The 20270-nt window shown below is 36.6% G+C and overlaps 3 protein-coding genes across 8 annotated transcripts; 2 read left to right on the top strand and 1 right to left on the bottom strand.

Annotated features, from left to right (window-relative positions):
- The first annotated feature begins 2138 nt into the window (after positions 1–2138).
- On the top strand, positions 2139–4959 carry LOC145906053 (uncharacterized). Of its 6 annotated transcripts, XR_014402797.1 has the most exons (6): positions 2139–3067; positions 3176–3267; positions 3332–3737; positions 3928–4102; positions 4157–4256; positions 4545–4959. XR_014402797.1 is itself a non-coding variant. In XM_082993431.1 (3 exons), exons 1-3 carry the CDS (start codon positions 3636–3638, stop codon positions 4559–4561), a joined length of 219 nt encoding a protein of 72 aa, XP_082849557.1. In that variant the 5' UTR covers positions 2139–3635; the 3' UTR covers positions 4562–4959. The 6 variants fall into 6 exon arrangements, 2 of the variants coding, with proteins under 2 accessions (XP_082849557.1, XP_082849556.1); XR_014402796.1 differs by having other exon boundaries at positions 2139–3267; XR_014402798.1 differs by having other exon boundaries at positions 2139–3514; positions 3574–3737.
- Positions 4960–7209: 2250 nt separating this feature from the next.
- On the top strand, positions 7210–9011 carry LOC145907111 (uncharacterized). Its single transcript, XM_082994546.1, has 6 exons — positions 7210–7360; positions 7599–7726; positions 7832–7968; positions 8082–8307; positions 8446–8560; positions 8740–9011. Exons 1-6 carry the CDS (start codon positions 7210–7212, stop codon positions 9009–9011), a joined length of 1029 nt encoding a protein of 342 aa, XP_082850672.1.
- A 1276-nt stretch (positions 9012–10287) lies between these two features.
- Positions 10288–14042, bottom strand: LOC145905786 (lysosomal phospholipase A and acyltransferase-like). Its single transcript, XM_082993073.1, has 7 exons — positions 13852–14042; positions 13608–13761; positions 13409–13527; positions 13196–13300; positions 12820–13047; positions 11883–12181; positions 10288–11644 (listed from the first exon to the last, which is right to left on the bottom strand). Exons 1-7 carry the CDS (start codon positions 14009–14011, stop codon positions 11423–11425), a joined length of 1287 nt encoding a protein of 428 aa, XP_082849199.1. The 5' UTR covers positions 14012–14042; the 3' UTR covers positions 10288–11422.
- Between the last annotated feature and the right edge of the window lie 6228 nt (positions 14043–20270).

Genomic DNA, 20270 nt, shown 5'->3' with positions numbered 1-20270 from the left:
CCTCCCACTATATGCCGATAAAACAAAACCCTAACATTAAACCAGATTATGCTAATAGGTCTCAACAAAGTCCATGGGAGCCACATCACCGCCAAATTTGTTAAGAAATGCGTAGATGGACGCGTGGCTGTACAAAATTAAACACAAGCGCATTTACTTCAGAAAAGACGCTTTTATCAGTTTTGGCGAACTCGTGTTACTGTGGATTCCTGGTTTGTTGCGAAAACATGCAATAAATAAGTCAGTATTATCAGACCAAAACGTAACGCCCCTGCCCGAAACTGTCAGCCCTCCAGATAGTCACGACGAGAAGCACATAGACCTATTTGAATGCAAAACGATAACGATTAAATTTTCGATTTTACTAGACAGGGTCCTTGAGAGGAAAATTATGTGCCGATACGATTACATGAAATTTAAAGAGGTGTCAAGTCATTACGATAGAAATCCAGCAGATTTAAACTGCTTGGGACACGGTCACAGCAACCTTGCTTAAATTAAAGGTACACCAACAATAAATATATTTCCAAAGTTTTTTGGTTCTACGTCAACTAAATATGTACAAAACTGTAGCGAATTTGACGACGTACAAGGCGTTCACATCAAAAAATGCCTTTTTCCGGAAAAACATTGTAGATATCGAATAGCATCAAACGTAGGAGAGCCTAATTTGCGTTGCCTTCAAGTCGAGGGCAAGCTGTAGTACCATGCCAAAATATGTCACTCTGACGTCACAAACCAAAGCCTTATTTGTCTCTGAATAATGGCAAACCCAAAGGAAGAGCATCAAAAGACATTACTTGGGTGTGATGTCATAACTTTAACCTCACCTAATGATTCTAACATTTCTGCAGTTCAAATAAACAATCAATATCCGCTTGTTGCACTTGTTCACTAGTTGTGCTCCTGTTTAATGAAAAACTACTTATAAAAATCAGTTTTACAATGTTTTACATTCTTACCCACAAGGAGCGATAATTCTCTTTTAAGTCCATGACATGGGATTTTTAAGCTATTTTAGAAGGGACCTATGAGAACCTTATGCCATGCAAAATCCCTTACAAGCAACAGTGTATACATGGTCTAGCCCAATGATTTCCAGCCTTTCTTGGATTGCGGTATTTTCAAACATTTTGCGTCACCCAATGGCGACAAACAAGTGAACGAACGCCACCAATGCGACAATCAGCCTTACCATCTCATTCTAGATTGGGGAGAGTTAATTTCGCAATTAAATAAATCTTGATCACATGGAAACTGAAAGCAGGCGGACACTAGATCTTATCTTTTTTTTTATTTTATACAAGTATTTTTTTGTTAGTGCGTACAACTTAGATGTGATAAAAATTAGTACCTAGAGAATTATGAGAACACGTTAATAATTTGATTAGTGACTTTTTTTGCACATGCTACGATTTTCCCCAGCAATTGCAGCTTTGCCCAAGCGTAACAATTGGATTTACCGCTGCGCTACTCGCACTTTTTTGAAGAACTCCCATCCAAAACAATACATTTTCAGCCAAGGTATAGCCGGAGCATTGTGACGTCCGATCCCCCATTGATGACGCAAAGTCGGAATTATGAATAACTAAAACTGGCCAAAAGAAACATAAGGCATGTGCTAATTTGCACGAATTATGACCATTCTGGTCGCCCATAGTAAACAGTACAGTGAAAATTACCATGGTTCATATAATATTACATTTTCAGTAAACATAAAAGTGAAACATAATCAATATGAAACAAATCGCAGCTCCCCTGAAAGTTACAAATGGCATCCCAGGGTTCCGCGGAACGACCGTAGGGGACCACCAGGCTAGGCTCTTATCTCTACGGTTACAACGATATGTTCAATGGGGCGCACTACTCAAAAAGAAAATTCGTATATTTTATGCCAAAAGAGCGGTACATTTTAAATTGCAGGTTGTAGTTAAAAGGTCTTGTGGATCTGCACTCCAGGAAATAGCACATAATCTAAACATAATTTAGTCTTACGAGTCGCCACTGCACAGGCAACTACCTTCTGAAATACTAAAAAACGGAGTTACTTCACACTGTAAACCAATTTGGGTAAAATTACAAAGGCAACTTTGGGTACAATGTTAACATACCCAAAGTTTTTGGGTAAAATGCTGCTTTACCTTTATGATTTATACCCAAAGGAAAGTTACCCAAATAATTATACCCAAAATTATTGGGCTTACTGTTGTTTACCCAAAAGTGTTTGGGTAAAGTGATGCTTGTACTGTACCCAAAATAATTGGGTTATTTTTTTTGTTTTATTTTACCATACATTATCAATTTTGCAAACAAGTCTGAACCTTACATCGTCGGTATGGTTTGCATACATGTCAGTTTAAGGGCTAGCTAGCTTATAAAGAAAGAATGACAAAAATTTCATTCATACGGCATAGCTACAAATCGCTTTACGCCGTTGGAACTTTTGTTTGCACCACTCGCTGCTGCGAAATGTTTTTGACACCGGTTGATTACGTAATGCTGCGATAGAATTAAAAATAGTTTATTTGTATTATACTCTTACTATGGTGTATTATCCTCATAATGAGCTCATAATAAATCTCAATCTTGTGAAAATAAACCACTTGAATTATCTGAATTTTATTGAAATCTGCTCGACGAAACAGATTTACCATTAAAACTATAAAAAAAATTCTAATTTACAATCCTTCAACCGTGTGAAGTACAAAAACTTTTTTAAAACAATTCTTGTGTTTCAAAATTATTTTTTTAAAGTTCAAACAATGTGCGCGTCACGCCTGACTGCTCACTGAAAAGGGCGCCAAACTAACTTGCCTCCCCAGTCTTAGTTCTTTGAACTTCTTTGTCTCTACCTGTGCGAACTTGATTACCGAACGTTTGGGCGCGCCTTTTTCTTAATTACAGGTAGTGTTGTAAGCTGTTTCGTGTATCATTTTGTGAGTTAATCAAAAAAAGTGAAAAAGACTTAGTATGGATTTAAGCATCCAGGGTTTAATTGATTTTGTCAAGACTACTCTGGAAGATGTCCCACAAGGGGAAGTTCTTCAAATAAATGCTGAAATTGAGAGTAAGTTTTACATATACTTCTTTAAACGTGAAAAAATTGCCAAAGCTTTGATAAATTACACTTAACTTGGAAAAGGTAGGCTATAAGCTATATATATATATTTTGCAGACCATGCCGACATCTAAAGAACGAGGCGTTTAGATGCTTTCTTGGAGCAGTACAAATCAGCTCGTCTTGGACTAGGTGCAACAGATGGCAAGGTTAGAGTGAAGTATAACTTACCAAGTAATTCAATAACCATGCTTATTTATTTACATTTCACAGGCATTTTGGTACAAAAATATATCAGACCGATTAAATGTGCATGCTAAAAAACAGCGGAAGTGTCATGGGTACCCCTAAATCAAAAGAGCATATAACAACCCTTCTTTAAAGCGAAGAAAGGTTTCTCATCAATCAAATGAAGTACATACACGGGGCGAAAACTTGTATGACGAGGCAAAAGAAGTATGGATTTAAACTTTTTAAAGCTTTGTTATGATGGATTTTTGACTTGATTATTTTAGATCCTGCTGCATGAATTTAAAAAAACAACTTCGCTGCGCAATAAAAACTTATTGCAGAAAAAATGGAGGAAACATTTTGTGTCCGCAAAAACTTTGTTTTGGAAAATAATCCTTCTCTTATGACATTAATAAAAGAATGGCCAGCTTTAACTATGTACAACAAGGTATGTTAATTGTATTTTAATGTATTTTTGTTACATATACATCAAAGCCACATATTGACAAGTCAGAGCTCCACTGCTGATTCTTTAAATCTTCGTCTGACTTGCCAATTTGTAGCGGCTTTGAACCATAGCTTGACTGCGGTACTGTAAATTTATGGACTGAATTTAATGTAATTTCTATTTCTTGTAGTTGCTTCGTGAATTTAAAAGAAAACAAAATTTTACTGATGAAGCTGCTTTGAACAGCATTGCCAAAAACTTGTTTCAAACAATTATTAAATATTCTTCGGGAAAACCAAACAAAACACCCTATATGAAAAAAATATTGGACTTTTTGCCATTTGATGAGAATGATTGCTTTGCTGGTAAGCCTGAAAAAACTATCACTTAAAAAGGTTACAAAATTTTTGTTTTTGTAGATGTTCACTTTATGGTTAGAAGATTACTTTTGTGTACTTAATCGAAGTCCAATACAAAACAGCAAGTTGGCAGGAGTGGTATTTGCTAGATTTGTGCCCTGTAAGTATAAGCAATCATATTTCATATTTTCATGGAAAATTTTTGTTGTTGTTTGGGTCATTGGCCAGGTCATTAGTGTGAGGGCAGTTTTTGTATTGACCTAATGTACTCACTTTATATCCACAAGACTAGCAAGGCTATTAGCTTCCAAAAAGTTATTCTGTGCATAATTATTTAAAATTGGGCATAGTGTAAAAAGTACAATTTAGGTATTGGAAAGCAGCATCCTTATTATTTAGCACAGGCCAATAGTAACCGAGTATGTAACTAAATTGTTTTACTATTTAGATCAACACAACATTTGAAGATATCAGGGCCGATTTTGGAGATCGGCAACAAACTGTGTTGTTTGTATATGGAGACATTTTCTTGCCGCAAAAAAATGCACTTTTTGCGGAGAAGAACCCTGTGCTCAGTGTGGACAGCATTTCTATAGGCATCATAGCTTTATTTGCTGTGTATTATATTCTCAATTATCAATACTGCCCACATATAACCAAAACACTGCAATTTCTTCAAACATATTTGCTTAATATTCCTGAAAACTCAATGTATGATTCAGTGCGGGAGTTAAAACTTCAACTTGACAAACTAAGCCTGTAGTTATTTGTGTTGACTGTAGTTATTTTAAATGTTCATGTTCTTTCTACAGAATGACAAGAAACAATAAATGTGATTCTTCGAAAAAACAAGCTGTGCAATGTCTATGATTAATGGGCAAAAAATGACAGATTCTGGGCATAGTGAATTTAAACCCAAAATAGTGACCAGATAAAATTGGGTCGAATGTGTTTCTACCCAAAGATTATTGGGTAAATCTATAGGGTAAGAAGATATTTAACCCAAAAATTTTTGGGTTTGAATAACCCAAAAAATATTTTGGGTTTCCCAACGAACAGACCCAATTTTTTTGGGCTTTTTTGACCCAAACTGGTTTACAGTGCACCTTGTACCGGAACGACACGAAAATGTAACTCAAAATAGAAGCCTAAACATTTTTGTTTGTCTAGTCTAGAAACTAAAGTCCCCAGAAATAAATTTGTCATTTTGTTTGTTTTTATTTGAAATTTGTCACAGCAACTTTTTGCTTGATTTGCATTTGTTTGTATTGAGTCTACTGCAATATGCTATGTCACACATATAATGTTGGTCTTGACACTGTATCCGGTGTGCTGCAAAAACATATGCTCTGCAAAAATACAAGAAGTGTTGAGTTAATATGTTCTTCAGTATATATGTTGCTATATGTTGGATAACGTTACGAGGATTTGAAAGGGGTGTTATGTTAAAATCTGTTAGTTTTCTAAAAAGAATATCTACATTCGGACAGAAGTTGTAAAAACTTAACCCTGGATGTAGAGCCTTCTTCAAAAAAGTTAAAAATAGTGAAAGTACATGTAGCTTTTTATTGTGCAGCGTCATGCATTTGATGGTGTTGTTCACACCGATCAAAAAATAATAGGCCCATTCAAAAGCATTTTCATGTGTTAACCACAGTAAATTGTCAGAAAACTTATGTAGACACCAACCCAAACGTTACCTGGGACCGATTTTTCGGGGCAAAATACTCGAACTGCTCGTGGGTTTCGTTTGTTTCGAATATAACGTTTGTAGCTTAGTTGAGCAATAAGAACTTCCAAGGCGTTTTTCAAACACCAAAGCACAAGTACAGCCCCAACCAGTACAGTAACGGCCAGTAGAATTGTCATTGAGGTCCCATACCAACTATAAATCAATGACAAATGGAAAAAAATACAAACTACAAATACTACAATAGCAATTTTTAAACTTACTTTTGTTTTTCGTTCCCACCTTCACTCAGCTGAGTATCATTCTCATGAGAACTGCGTACAAAATGTATATTGGACATTTCGCTGAACAAAAGTTATGACTTTTTTTCTAAAAAGTTACCAACCTTTAAAAAGTTACAGTCTAGTTTATACGATAAAAATGTCATGAAGCGATTACGTTTGAACTTTTAACATGATGTCTAACGCGTATGACTGGTGTAACATGCGAGTAAAATTACTTCAAGCGACCTGTTTTTTGTCAATTCGACTGTCAACAAGTCCATGTATGGTCGATTACATTTTAGCACCAGCTCATTTTCTTGATGATTTAGTCATGAGGTCAATAATCTATAAAATCAATAATATACATTCTCAGCTGTAAATAAGCGTTCTCAGTATCGTGTATAACACTTTGGGCTTATATCACAGAAGGCCAAATCATTCAGTGAACTATTGGTGAAATTTGTTGTTATAGCAAAAGAGCAACGAAACTTAAACCATTACTAAGTCAAAGAAAGTCAAGAAAAATTAAAGCAATTGTGATAATTACCTTTAAAACTCATTTTGGGGTTTTCAAGGAAATCTCGTAAAAACAAACAAAATAATAAGATAAAAGACAAATAACAAGTTAAATCAGCTTTCTGCCACTGCAAATTGCAAACAAGGGAACGCATTGTCTGAATACATTTGGTGGTTCGAAATACAACGCGTCGCAAGTGTCGCTTATCTTTACAAAGGCGTCGCACTCGAAACAGTTTAAGAACCGATGGCGTTAAACGTAGAGTGTGAAAAAGGGTTATGGTACAAAAAGCAAATTCCTTGCACACAACCGTTAAAACGACCTTTTCGTTGCGTTGTTGAAGGCAACAACAAACTTAGATCCATGTCAACATTATGCCCAAAGGTAGAAAAGATACTGTATTCGTCATGAGAACCTGTTTTATAATGTTCTTGAATTCACATTTATGGTACATTTAAATCAACACGTCTTTTCTTTACAACCAAAAAAAACAAATAAACAATTAACAAGGAAAGGCCATCATGTAAAGCTGGAATGTTGATCAGCTGTTGTGTTGTTTCTGTTGCCGTTGTTACGTCACAGAAAGCAATATCGCAAGGTAAATATAAGTTAACTTCAACTCAGATTTACTGAACAAAAAACAATGGAGGACAAAGAGACACCTGTTTGTCGAGATTTATTTGAATCGCACAAAAAATGTGACGATGTGGATTTTGACGAGGTCGCTTTGTTAGAAGACTTACATGATGATGACGTAAGAAGGCTCGAGGATTTAATTTTACAGTTTTCTGCTGGTAAGAATTTGAGGGTAATTGTTTCATGTCATGTTCCAGTGTGAACTGGAAACAAAAACAAATTAAAACGTCTTAAAAAGTCGGGATTTTGCTTGATACTACGTGTGTATTTGACACGGAAGCAAATTATATCGTTAGATATTTCTACATGCAAACAATGAATACATGTTGATGGATATTTCCTTTCAAAGTAATAGGCCAATTTCTACGCATACTTAACAATGTATACATTGCACAGTCAAACCCATGCCGTCATGCTCATTGACTCAATGCACAGAAAACTTCGAAGAAGCTCAACAACTTTTGCTTGATAAAAAGTACGGCATTGCTATCGCCCGCTTCAAGAATATTGTAGAGTATGCACAGGTGATACAAAACACTACTTTGCTGCGAAAATTGTGCATGCAACTTGCGCAACTTGTGGTCAGAAAAAAAAGACATTTATTTATTTATTGCCGTGTTTTTATCTAGAGTCTTCCTTTTGACAACGCAACCGAGGTTATATCTGTCGGCGAAACCGTATTTGCAAGAGGTCTGGCACACGAACGAATAGCCCTCAGTCAACTACTCAAAGATAATCCAAGACTGTGCGTCAAACACGCAAATCGGTAATTTCGACTTTATTTTTAACAAACCTCTCGGTAGAGATTACATAAGATCAATACAACGTTGGTGATAGGCTACAAGACCGGTTTAATTTAGGTGGGGTTTGTGCTTTCAGGTCCATTGTGGAAACACCTCACTTGTCCGGGGCCCATTTGTGGCGCGCAATAGGAAACAGAAGGAGAGGCTGTACACACGAGGCGCTAAAGAGCCTGACATGTTTCGCGGCGATCAGCGAAATAAATCCCGATGCATATTGTTACCTGGAACACGAACAATGCGTCATCAACAAATACTGGCGAACAGTTTTCGACGATGCCCGAAAGAACATGTCGAATATAAAAGTTAGTCGAAACTAAATTGGTCGGGTATCAGTGCCGCATGGAAATTAAATAACTGTTTACCATCTGATTTGTACTGAAATGTGTGACTTACGTTAGTAGTAAGAAAGAGCCAGCTGTAATTAAACTTCTTCTCACTAGACTTTCTTCATGGAAGTTAGACAACTGGCATATTTGGATGCAAGGGAACAAGCTGAAGTGATGTCGGAAATGATCCTTGATCTTCATCCAACTCATCTTGTTTTGATCCATTCTGGCGAGTATACAATATAGAATTAAGTTGTTGTCCAATAAGTAGTTTCCATACACTTTGCCTGTCATATAATTGATGTAACTTCAAATTCAATTTATCGTTGTTGGAAACTATAATCGCAACTATTGTAAACTTAGTTTTAAGCCAGCACCTAAAGATTATAACCATATTGGATTCCGCAGATTCAGGATCAATCCATTACGTTCCGGAAGAGAGCGATTCAGTTTCATATTTTAGTTCTACCACCCCCTGTAGACAGGCGTACAGTTTTCAAGATCCCGATCGTGCTGCCAATTATTTTGCAAACCTTCCAAAGAATGTTGGTTCTGGGACGAATGAAATTGAATCGTTTCAGGATAACTCTGATGTTTTAAAAGAAGTTTGGGAGGCATCCATATTTCTTAACAGCACAAATCCCAAGGCAAAATTGAATTTCTTTTTATATGTTTACTGATGTGAAATGTTGACAACATATATCCACTCTACTTTTATCACGTAGTAGTGTCAAATTTTGCTTTCGTCAAATGATATCATAGTTTATTATCAAAGCGATGAAATACTGTGAATATTTTGACCGTTATAATATCCAGAGCTGCAGGCAATGGGTTCTGCGTAATTTTTACATTTATCTATTACATTTGTAAGCAATATTGGCCAGGCTAATTTGTTTTGTACCAAAGGTGAGTCTGGAGACCGGAAGAGGAATCAGCGAACATATTCATTACTGCATGACGTTGGCGAAGGAACAACGTTGGTATGATGCTCTGTTTGAGTTCGGCAATATTTTGGCAGATCTCTCCGTATTTCCTCTTCTGTCTGAACTTGATTGGTCGACAAGGCTTGAAGCGGAAGTGGATTGGACTGTAAACCAGATTACTGAAATTGTGAGTCTCATCGAATGTGGAATGCAGCAAACTGGAAAAGCAGACGCACAGATATGTACGCCAGTGTTTGTTTAAAAATATCGTGATTAAGGTCAACTAACCAGGCAATACAAAATTGACTGGCTATTTATGATGAATAACTGAATATAAGGAATATTAGCCTATGCCTGACCATTTTAAAACATTCATTTGTTAGCGAGTAGCATTCTTCGCCAAACGCCAAGTTGCGACAAAGTATGAAAAAACAAAAATCCCCTTCAACACGTGACGTTGCGCAACTTGTGGTCATTCTCTTCTGACTTGTCATGTGAAGGGTTTATCGCATGACATGTCGAAATGACATCGAGTAACCTTTATTACATCCGCAACAGTAAATTTGTTGTCGCAAACAGACAACGTGACAAGAAATGGAAAGTTAGATGTTATTGTGCTACTGTAAATCACCCGGTGAAAAACTAATATTAATGTAAACTAAGAAGTATGTTAAAACACTTAACTATTCAAAGAAAACTTCCAATCTTAAGTCTGCTTTTGTTCTTTGCTTCTAATCACTTGAACAGACTTGACCCAGTTATATCAATAGGAGTGATTAAGGATGTGTTTGCACAATTGAACCTAACCGTTCTGGAACCTTACAGTTTAATTGTCTTTTTCCTGCATTCATTGAAGTAAAGTTGCAATGGTTTATACCGGTGTTGTTAACTTCTGACTAGAAACGCATTTGCGTGGCAAAACGAATACAACTTGTTCTGCTTCTTAATATAACTTGAGTTCTGCTTAAAAACAAGAACCACAAACGTTGCCCCTATTTTTGTCTGGACGCATCATGGCTGACAATTATTTATTGGAATTTAAAAGAAACACGCCATATGTCACAACTTCCCATCTTTTCCTATCAAGGTTTTAAAATCTTTATACACCCAAACGTACCCAGAAACAAAATTAACCGAGCCTGGTTTGTTTGGTTAAAGGTGCAACCATTCTATGGTTGGAAGAATGCGAAAGGAAATTTCGCGCCAACAAATGTAAACAAGCGTCAACAAACGGGGGTTGGAAAAGGAATAAGAAAACACCAAAAATTCGACAGAAATCCATGAAGTCAGCGAATAAATCGTGAAACGAAATGCTTTCGTATCTCAACATCAACTGAAGGTATATCAGGATATGCCGAAAATAAGCAAAAAGCAATTTAATTAAATTCTACAATTTTAACTCCATTTGAGGACTGATGCAATTGTGGAAAAAGGGCAAAGAATTATTGAGCAAATATTACATATTTCAACATTGCAGGGCAAAGAATTATTATTTGGTTGGGTCCCTGTTCTGTGCTGATGGGATTTTACAGAAATGTCTATGAGTCGGAAAATTATTCAAATGAAATATTTTATTGGGTTCTTCTCGTTTACATGTGGTAATCAACAATATCGACAAGCAACGAAAAAACTTACGCCTCCGAACAAATCTTGTCTAAAAATTGCCTTTTTCATGCCGAAAAAGTACGATAGCACGAAATTGGGAATTACATGCAGACGTTCTAGCCAAGCTTCAGGACAACAGAACACAAGGGATAACACATTTCACTAAAACTAAAACACTGAAAAGAAAAAAGTAAAACCTCGATAAAACTTGAGTAGTTTTGCAAGACACGGTGAGGTTTTGAACAAAGTGCACGGGAATGAATTAAAACAGGCGATAAATTGTAGTATGTGATCGAATACACAGAATGACCGGGTATTATAATCAAACAACAAAGTAGGACGATTTTTCCGGTGGTCTTTAACAAAGGCGCAATTCACTGTGTTTCGTCAATTCGCGTGACGATAGGATTAGCATTTTTCAAAGTTTCTTTGTTGAAGAAAAACATAAACTTTAAAAAAGTCTATCTTTGGTAATTTCATCAGTCCGATTTTGTGCAATTGACATAAATACACTGCCCACTGTTGACATTTTAGTAACACTTACAACTGATATTGCCACCAAGCTACCGTAGTACCACATCTTTTAAGTAGTTGTGTAAAGTGGAATTCCACAGGATTTTAACATGAGAATTTCCAGGCATTTCAAAGTTGTATATTGGTTGTTGTTGACTCTTTCTCCATTTCAGGCATGCGGAACCACTCCAAACATTTACTGTACCGTCACCGCTGCCATCAACTAAGCTGGGTGAATCGTCGGGAAAAATGTCTTCGTCGTAAATTAGAGTCTAAAATGGCGAATTGAACTTTTTTAATTTTTAGCAACACAGAAAATACGAAAACATACGCTAACATTTGTAGTAGAAATATTTGAGCTTAATGAGTCTTTGTTTCAAATACATTTATTCTTTCACGTCTGTAAACAAAGCGCGAAAAGCGTATGGAACTGGTGCATTGCATAACCTTACGCTAGGTCAGCAGTTTTCTATAAATATACAAAACGGAAACAATTAACATTATTTTTACCTCAGCTGTAGGAACTTGGCTGGAATAAATGCAGTGCACGGGAACAGAGGGTCCGACCATTGACCCCAATGCCATGCCGTTGTCCTTCCACAGGTCATAGCACCATTCGCAACCAATCCGTTTAAACAAGCTGTCATAATCGCTGACAGTGTAGTTGCGTTTAAAAGTTACCACTACGGTCCGCTTGTCTTTTGGCCAGAGGTCCGGGCGTGGGAACATAAAAGGAAAGGCTGGAGCTGTGCGAACAGCATCCCGAAGTTTTAACCTTGGCAGTGCCCAGTCGTGGCCTTCAGTTTCACCTGTGTGGACAACCATTGTCAACCGTCAAATCAGAACTAACACACCAATATTTCCTCCACTTAAACAAGGCAGATGAAATTTCTACCAGTGATAAGATTTTCTAATTGGTGTTCAAAAAGGGTTAAATAAGAAAATATCTTATTGAAACAAGAGTCGGGAGTTTGGTGACATTAGCAATTTTTACTGGGTGTTAGATACATTTTAAGTAATCTGTAAACTAATCCGAAAAACAAATAATAATAAGGCAACACTTAAATTAAATTTAATATTATATTTCAAAACATGACTTATAAACCTAAAAAGTAATTTTCACTGAAAGGAGGCTTAAACTTGTTTTATTCTACAAGCACAGAATAGCAACTTACCACTTATCAGCATTGTATAAAACTTACCAGTATTTTAATATATGTTTACCAAAGATGTTGACAACATGTTGTATTAAGCATGTATATAAGATATCCTTGTTCAATACCAATACGATTACAGTTAAGTATAGCATGAAACAACAAATATTTAACTGATCCGGAGTAAGCGGTCCATAATTTTTAGTTCTGACATATATGTGTATATATGGACTGATTCCTTTCAATATTCACATGCAAATGACATATTGTACATATTTCAATGAAAAAATTACCTGATGTTACTGCCTTAAGTGCTTTGACAGAACCAAGATATGGTCCCGAAATTGATACAAAGCTATCAATGTATTTGTCCTTCCATGCAGTTGGTTGCCTTTTTAGCCAGTAATAAAGAAACATGTTTCCCATGCTGTGTCCAAGCACCACAACCTTTTGGTTCCCATTGTTGAGGTAAGTTTCTTCAGTAAGTGTCGTCAAATTCTTTAAAAATGTTGTGTGTTGGGCTACAAAAATTTCAGTAAAATAAATTGTTTAAAATGAACTAATTGCCTGAGGCAGCAAAGCACTCCTATTCAGTCAATAATACAAACAATGGACAAAACAATAGACAAGTATTTATTTAAAACTATCCCCATTCAATTGTAAACAAACCTGGTGCAAGCCTCCAGTCAAACGGTGCACCAACTAGATCCTTTCCTCTGGTATACCCCCAAGTATCAACCAAATGTGACACTAGTGGTTCAAAGTACACACTTCCTGAAAAACACACAAATGATTATGAAAAATATTTGATTATGGAATATACACCAAGACCAAAAGCTATGATATAAAGGTATACTGGTGCTACAAAAAACAATATGTTACCAATTGCATATTTATCAGTATCCAAGTATTCGAAAGCTTCAGTAGACCCGAATTTTGGAACCCTAATATCAACACCTTTGTTATTTTGAAGTTTTCTGGTTTCGTTGTTGTAAATCATTCTGATAAAAACAATTTACAATTAATGATGTAATTTATAACACAACATGGTATTCAGTAAATTATTTTAAATAATACTTACCGAATGTTATCCACCCAGCAATCTACTATATCAGGTAGAAACTGTTCAAGATTAAGCCACAAGCTGTACCAATCAGCATGCTTTGCACAAATAAAGAAGGGAACACTTGGTTTGTCAAGTTTGGCTTTTAGTTGAGTGCCTAGGACACCAGGAACTAAAAACATTTGAAACATGTTATTAGCTGGGTGTGTATACAAAACATAAACAGTCCTATAGACAGGTGAAAAATTCAAACTCAACCTACCCATCAAAACAGGCTTTCTTTTGAAGCAATCAGATGAGGTACAATTTGGTGTTTTTGCATGCTTCCAACCCGTTGGTTTTTCAAACGTTAAAACTTGGTCGGAATGTGCAAAGATAGAACACACCAAAAGGCAGTAAAAGAGAAAAACCTTGTTGCTCATTAGGCGAAACCTTGCAACTAATTAAAAAACAATCCCTGTTAATAAAACAAAGCATACTTGATCAGGTATAGTTTCGGTTACGTTTTTCAAGCTCAATACACCAACGCGTCAGAGTTTTCTCTGTCACAGATGCTTTGTCTACAAAGAACAAAACAGTCTCACTGAACTGCCCTGTAGTAACCTTTGCAGTGGTCGAGCCCAATGTTTCCACCAATCATTTCACATTTAAACAATCAATCGCTTTTTTCCCTTTTTGTAGTGAACTTAACAAACAAGCGCGCACCAAGCGGTGGGTTTGGTATGTCGCTGACGGCGCTCATTTAAATTTTGAATTATGGTTTGTTTTGAAAATAGATACAAAATTATACAATTTTATTGTTTGCTACAAGTAACACAGTGAACCGTATCAGTTTTATATCACTAAACTTCTCTTTTCTGGTGTATTAGCAAACATTCCCACCAATGATTTTGAAATCATTTCATTTACTTGATCATACATTAATAATTTAAAATCATTTGATTCACCAATGCATCTATTTTAACGAGCCTGATCACACAGCGGATAAAATAATGACCATGATAGTTCTGCAGAGAGGGAAACAACATCAATATTTTGCATGGAAAATGGCTGAAAACCACATTGACCGTTTTAATGCTGTTAACTACGCTCTCGATACTTCGTTTGCCATTATATACTCCAAGATGCCAAAAGCCCAAACTGATCGATAACTAATCGCTTCCGCTGTGTTCTTTGTTTTTCATATGCTTTTACCTGCAAATCGGTGTTGCGTCATTTGTCACATATGATGAAGAAAGTGGTAACCTCGCGATAGTGGTGGTTTGAAAAAATTCAAACAGCAGTCTTTACCAATAGTCACAGTACACCAGATATATAGCAGATTATTCATTAAGTGGTCATATCCTTGTTAGCTAGTGTAGCCTAGTCAGAACATATAGGCTATTATCAAATGTTTTAGCCATACAGATTTCAGTCAAATATTTACAGTATGTTTCAAAGTATTAAATGAAACTAAAAGTAAGCTAGTCTAAATAAAAATAAGAATAAATATAATGTAGAAGTCCATCACATACTCAATACCGAAAAGGATTTCATTATCCATAACCTATACTTCCACAAGTTCATGGTAACGTGTATGACAATACATAGGACCGATGGAAGGCAATGCGGGACTCAAAAACAACTCCCCTATACAGCAATAAAGAAAGACACAACAATACTTTTTATTATTTATTTATTATTATTTAACGACAATCAGACGACAGTCCGAAAACTGATAAGTGCCCTTTGTCGCGACACCATTCAAAAAAAGTACACGAAGGATGAAAAGCAAACAAACCAGATAACAAAACTATCTGTATGTTGTTGATATCAAAATCTTTTGCCAACACGCAGATACTCGCGAACTGCACTGAACAGGGACAAGGTGACCAAAAACCATGAAACGAACAATTGCATGGGGGGAGAGATTGCCAAGAAAAGAGACATTGAACTTTTTCAGACAAAATACTTGAAGCCGCAGATAACAAAAGAGTTGCGAGGACAAACTGGCAAGAGTCAATTAAAGTGCTTGTGACACAGAAAAATAAAACATGTTGATAATTAAACTAAGAGATGGTCATTTAAAACATTTTTGGCAAAAAAGAAGCTTGATATGGCGACTGGTTTCTGAGATACAGCTGATCAAAATCGCATTTTTACCGCTGCGAACGAAATCATCCGAAAGCGAGATATTATTGTTGCGTGACATCATAGAAGGCGCTTTGGTCGTGCGAGTGCTGGCAACAAGCCTTACGCATAGAAATGAAAAACATTGTAAAACTAGTTTAGTATAGTATTGCATTAAACAGGGGACAACAAGTCAACAAGTGCAACAAACGGATTTGTTAATTTGAGATGCAGACAGATGGCCACTGTTTCGACCTATTATGTCTTATTTAGTTGTGTAATAATAAAACGGTTACTGGGACAGGGTGTTTTTGTTGTTACAGCATTTATGATCGTTAACTTGATACATGAACTTTTGAAAACACGACAGAGACAAACCGTAAATTTAGCATTTTCGTTTTGTCCACTCACGGTAAACACAGAAGTAGGTTAATTCATTTTTGAGGCCGGCAAAGACCGCCGAGAAAAAACGACCAAATTTGCTGATTATGCAACACAACACTGTTATTCTGTCATAGTACCACTTTTTGTCCGACAGGAGCGTTGCCTACGAATTCGCGTCATAAATGATTTATGTAATTCGCCACAATCAACCACTAATGTATTTTTCGCAATATAGTTGTAACTGGAAATGTTGGAATCATCAAATTAAAGTCAACACAAAGGTAAGGTTAAAGTTATGACATCACACCCAAAATGACGTCATGTAATGTCACTGAGCAAAGAAAGGTACCATCCCCGTCTTCTCGAAGTACTGAGTAATGTCGTTGCTTTACGCAAAGTTTGACCGTGTCATATGCACTTTAAGAAACAAATGTCCCGCGGTGTCGACTGTATGACTGGTGCAGTGGCGAAAATGCTTGGGGTTGATGTTTAGTGGACTGTGGCCAAGGCGAAGCATGCAATGAATGGCAATTATTATAAGTGTACATTTTTGACAGGATGTGTAAACAGATGCTTTTGAACTTTATTTTAAGACGGTTTCGAAGATCATATTCAACTAAGTATTGGGTATATTCAGCCTTGTAAATATGCTGGTCTTACGCGATTAAAAACTTAAAAAATTGAACTAACGCGTGAACATTGCGACGAACGTGGAGGGGTGTGAGGCCGAGGTCCTGTAATATTTTCTCATGTGATGTAGTCTTCATACAGCCTAATATTAGTTTAGCCGAATTGTATTGCACATTTTCAAGCAGTTCACTGTCCGAGAGAATGCAATTGTCGAACAGAATGTCGCCATACTCAAGTATAGGCAAAACATAAGAACTGTATAGCGCAAGAATGACGCGTCGGAAGACTAAGTTGGATATTTTTCGCAAGCGGTTAACTTGTGTTAGCGCTTTGTTACAAACAAAGCTAATGTGATTGTGCCACGAAAGTGTCCGTGTAAATATAAGTCCTAGATAAGAATGAGCGTAAGTTTCCGGCAAAACTACAGCTTTGAAGAAAATGTTGGGACGAGTTGAACTTTTGCAAATTGATAAAACTTTAGATTTGGATGGTTTGAAATTAATCGCCCAGGTGGAAGCCCATTAGTCAAGAAGGGAAAGATCTCGCTGTAAACACAAACCCGGTTTTGTGTAATGGAATAATTGTGGCTTTCTTCCACTCTGATGGAAAGACAGCAGAGGAAATTATTTAATTAAATAGGTATAGCTGAAAGGCGTTGCTAGGGATTCTGCACTTTGCTTTAAAATGCTGTTTGGAAGATTTAGCGGATCAGAAGATTTGCTGGGGTCAAGTTTACGTAATACGCGGTACACATCAAACGGGGTAATGTCAAGAGGATAGTGATAGGTTGAGCAGGCTGGAAGTTGGAGGAAGAGACAGTGAAAGCAGATTTGAAGGAAGTGCAGAAATGAATGCGAAATCCTCAAGAGATTCGGTTTCTCAATGTCATTTACGAAGGTTACTCCGTTGTGAACAAAGTTTGGTGTAATTTTGCTTTTGACAGAACTGTCATACGTGTTAAGAATTTTTTGTGTGAGCGATCAAAACCGCTTCGAGGAAGGTTTGGAAAAACAGGCTTCGTTAACGATGTGCGCATGGTATTTCGCTTTTGCATTCTTAATTTTACGTTGTATTTCGTTTCTAAGTTTGTTGTTACGTAATTTGTGCTGCGGATTACCAGAATTTCTCCATCTGGTAAACCAGCGATGTCACTTCCGAAAAAGAAGTTTGATTTCGTGATTCAGCCATGGCTTACATTTTGCAGTAAGCGTGTAAGATCGAAGCGGAATAAAAGTTTTGCAGGTCTGGGTAACATTCTGTGATATTGTTTAAGAGCAGTGTTTCCCAACCGGTGGTACGCGTAGTAAATCTTCCCAGGGATAAGCGATTAACGTATTGTCACGATTCAAAATATAGCGTTAGCGAAATTCCACTTATGAAACACATAATTAGGCAGAGCGTTGCGAGGTATGTTAAGTAAAGCTTAAACAACGCAGTGATCCAAATATAAAAGTGGTGGTAGTACCCCGGACGACAATATACGTACACGGGTTTATCTACTAAGATCCAATCTAGAATGTTACTAAGCCTTGTTGACTGGTCTATTAGCTGCACGAAGCCCCGCTGGGTAACAGAAGAATACAAAGCGGAGTTTAAAATGGTTGCGTTCGGCTGGTTAAAATCACCTACAATAACAACGCATTTGGTGGACAGTTGTAACATATCAATTGTGGAACATATTTTTGCCGAAAAAAAATCATTGGAAGTTTTGTTATAACTGGGAAGTTGGTATCCAACACATATCAATATTGGCCTTCTGTTGAGAATCGTGGTAATTTCCAGCCACATTAACTCGGACTCGTGTATTGGTCGGACTCGTAATCATACAGACGTACGCAGCGATTACCATTATGCACATAAGCCAACACCCCACCACCATGTATATTTCTGTCCTTTTAAAACGGAAACTGAAAACCGTCAAATACCAAACATTCGCCAGAAATATTGGAATCTAACCATGTTTCTGTCACACAGACAATGTCGAAACCACGGTTTAACGCTATGAATTGCAATTCATCTAATTTGGCAGAGCTGTTGCAGGCGAAAATGCTTCGAGCATTGATGTAACAAACCACAGCTAGACAGTCAAAAATTGACGTGAAATGCAAGAATTGAAAATAGAAAACATCAATATATTGGTTGGACGTGCCTCCACGATGGATTCGACAACTCGACAGCTAAAATGCGTTTTTGTGCGACCCATATAATTGCAACCCTTACAAATGACTCTTACATCTGTAAAAACAACAGAATGATTTTCAATAAAAATCACAGCGACTTTGGCCGCCCCAATCCCACGTGGTTCTGGAAAAATACACAGAACAGTCTATTATCGCGCCAAGAATATAGAATTCAAATTTTCGAACTTATAATAGATTTCCACCAAACTGGGAAAAATGGGTGCAAAATATTTGGAGTTGATAACTTTGAAAATGAAAGTCAAAGCTAAAATGCTGTTAATCATTAGTAAACGTTTCGAAAAATGCTTTTTATATTTTCAGTAACCCTTTCTTGTATATAATGCCTTAAGCAAACAGAGCAGAAAAGCTATTAAAAAAATTATTCTGAAAAACAACATATTATAAAACCTGGTAAAATTCCGTTTTCTTGCCAAGGTGTTCAATGGAAAAAAACGCTTTCACATAACATGGAAGCATTAGCAACAAATTGTTTAACAAGGAAGAAACCTACTAATTATTTTGAAATCGTATAAAAATGTGATTTTGAAACATAATTTTTGTTTGCGCTAAAATAAACATGTTTTGACTTGATTCGAAGTTGGCCGCCGGTTTAGGTAACGTGCAAGACGCTCCTATGTGCTCTTTCTGCTTCTTTAACCTTATCGAATGGCAAAGTAACTAAACAGAGCCTTTGCCAATGAGAATTCGACTATCTCATGGAGTTTAATTTTTAATAATAACGTCCAATAACGTATCAGAATAGAATAGAACACGTATGATCGGCACCAGAAAGTGTTTACAAAATGTCTGAACTGGCGTTTCAGCAGCGATATTTACGTGAATGGCGCAAACAACACTTATCTCCGCTGCACTACCTTAAACATATGCTAAATCGCACAGAGCACACAAATGATAATTTTTTTTAGTTGTACGCACTGACAAAAATAGAACACATTTTTTAATTTAATTTAGTGTCTTTTGTTTCATATGTTACGATTTTTCGTACTAACGAGGTACTAAAAGCGCACACCAAAGCCAAGTAACCGCCAGACGTTGCTACTTGCCGTTAATTCCTGATGTTTATCTTTCCTTATACGTAAATTTTCGCTTTTGATGCTTGAGTTAAAAAATGAGCTCTTGCTGCGTTACACGCGTTTCATTGAAGAACTCCAGCCTAAACCAATGCATGTTTAGCCAGCATCATACCTGTAGTATTGTGACGTCAGGACCATTAGTTAACGGAGTCGGCGCCGTGAATGAGTATCTAGGTTAATTCAATTCTTTTAAGTTATCTTGTTAATACCCTTTGTTTTGAGGAAAAGACCAGATTTGATTATAGTTGGTGTCATACGAAACGAAATAAAGAACCTCCATGCAT

This window comes from Ascidia mentula, chromosome 6 (assembly GCF_947561715.1).
Source record: "Ascidia mentula chromosome 6, kaAscMent1.1, whole genome shotgun sequence".
Lineage (NCBI taxonomy): Eukaryota > Metazoa > Chordata > Ascidiacea > Phlebobranchia > Ascidiidae > Ascidia > Ascidia mentula.
This window is presented reverse-complemented; position numbering and strand designations above follow the sequence as displayed.

What these genes read in the sequence shown, in the direction of transcription:
- LOC145906053 (XM_082993430.1), top strand. Translation starts at nt 3,636, where the DNA reads ATGGAGGAAACATTTTGTGTCCGCAAAAACTTTGTTTTGGAAAATAAT. An exon ending in CTTTAACTATGTACAACAAG is followed by an intron (nt 3,738 to 3,927) that starts GTATGTTAATTG and finishes TATTTCTTGTAG; the next exon opens with TTGCTTCGTGAATTTAAAAG. An exon ending in TGAGAATGATTGCTTTGCTG is followed by an intron (nt 4,103 to 4,156) that starts GTAAGCCTGAAA and finishes TTGTTTTTGTAG; the next exon opens with ATGTTCACTTTATGGTTAGA.
- LOC145907111 (XM_082994546.1), top strand. Translation starts at nt 7,210, where the DNA reads ATGGAGGACAAAGAGACACCTGTTTGTCGAGATTTATTTGAATCGCAC. An exon ending in AATTTTACAGTTTTCTGCTG is followed by an intron (nt 7,361 to 7,598) that starts GTAAGAATTTGA and finishes TACATTGCACAG; the next exon opens with TCAAACCCATGCCGTCATGC. An exon ending in AGAACATGTCGAATATAAAA is followed by an intron (nt 8,308 to 8,445) that starts GTTAGTCGAAAC and finishes TCTTCTCACTAG; the next exon opens with ACTTTCTTCATGGAAGTTAG.
- LOC145905786 (XM_082993073.1), bottom strand. Translation starts at nt 14,011, where the DNA reads ATGAGCAACAAGGTTTTTCTCTTTTACTGCCTTTTGGTGTGTTCTATC. An exon ending in ACTTAAGGCAGTAACATCAG is followed by an intron (nt 12,182 to 12,819) that starts GTAATTTTTTCA and finishes TTGTCCACACAG; the next exon opens with GTGAAACTGAAGGCCACGAC. An exon ending in GCCAAGTTCCTACAGCTGAG is followed by an intron (nt 11,645 to 11,882) that starts GTAAAAATAATG and finishes TCGCCATTTTAG; the next exon opens with ACTCTAATTTACGACGAAGA.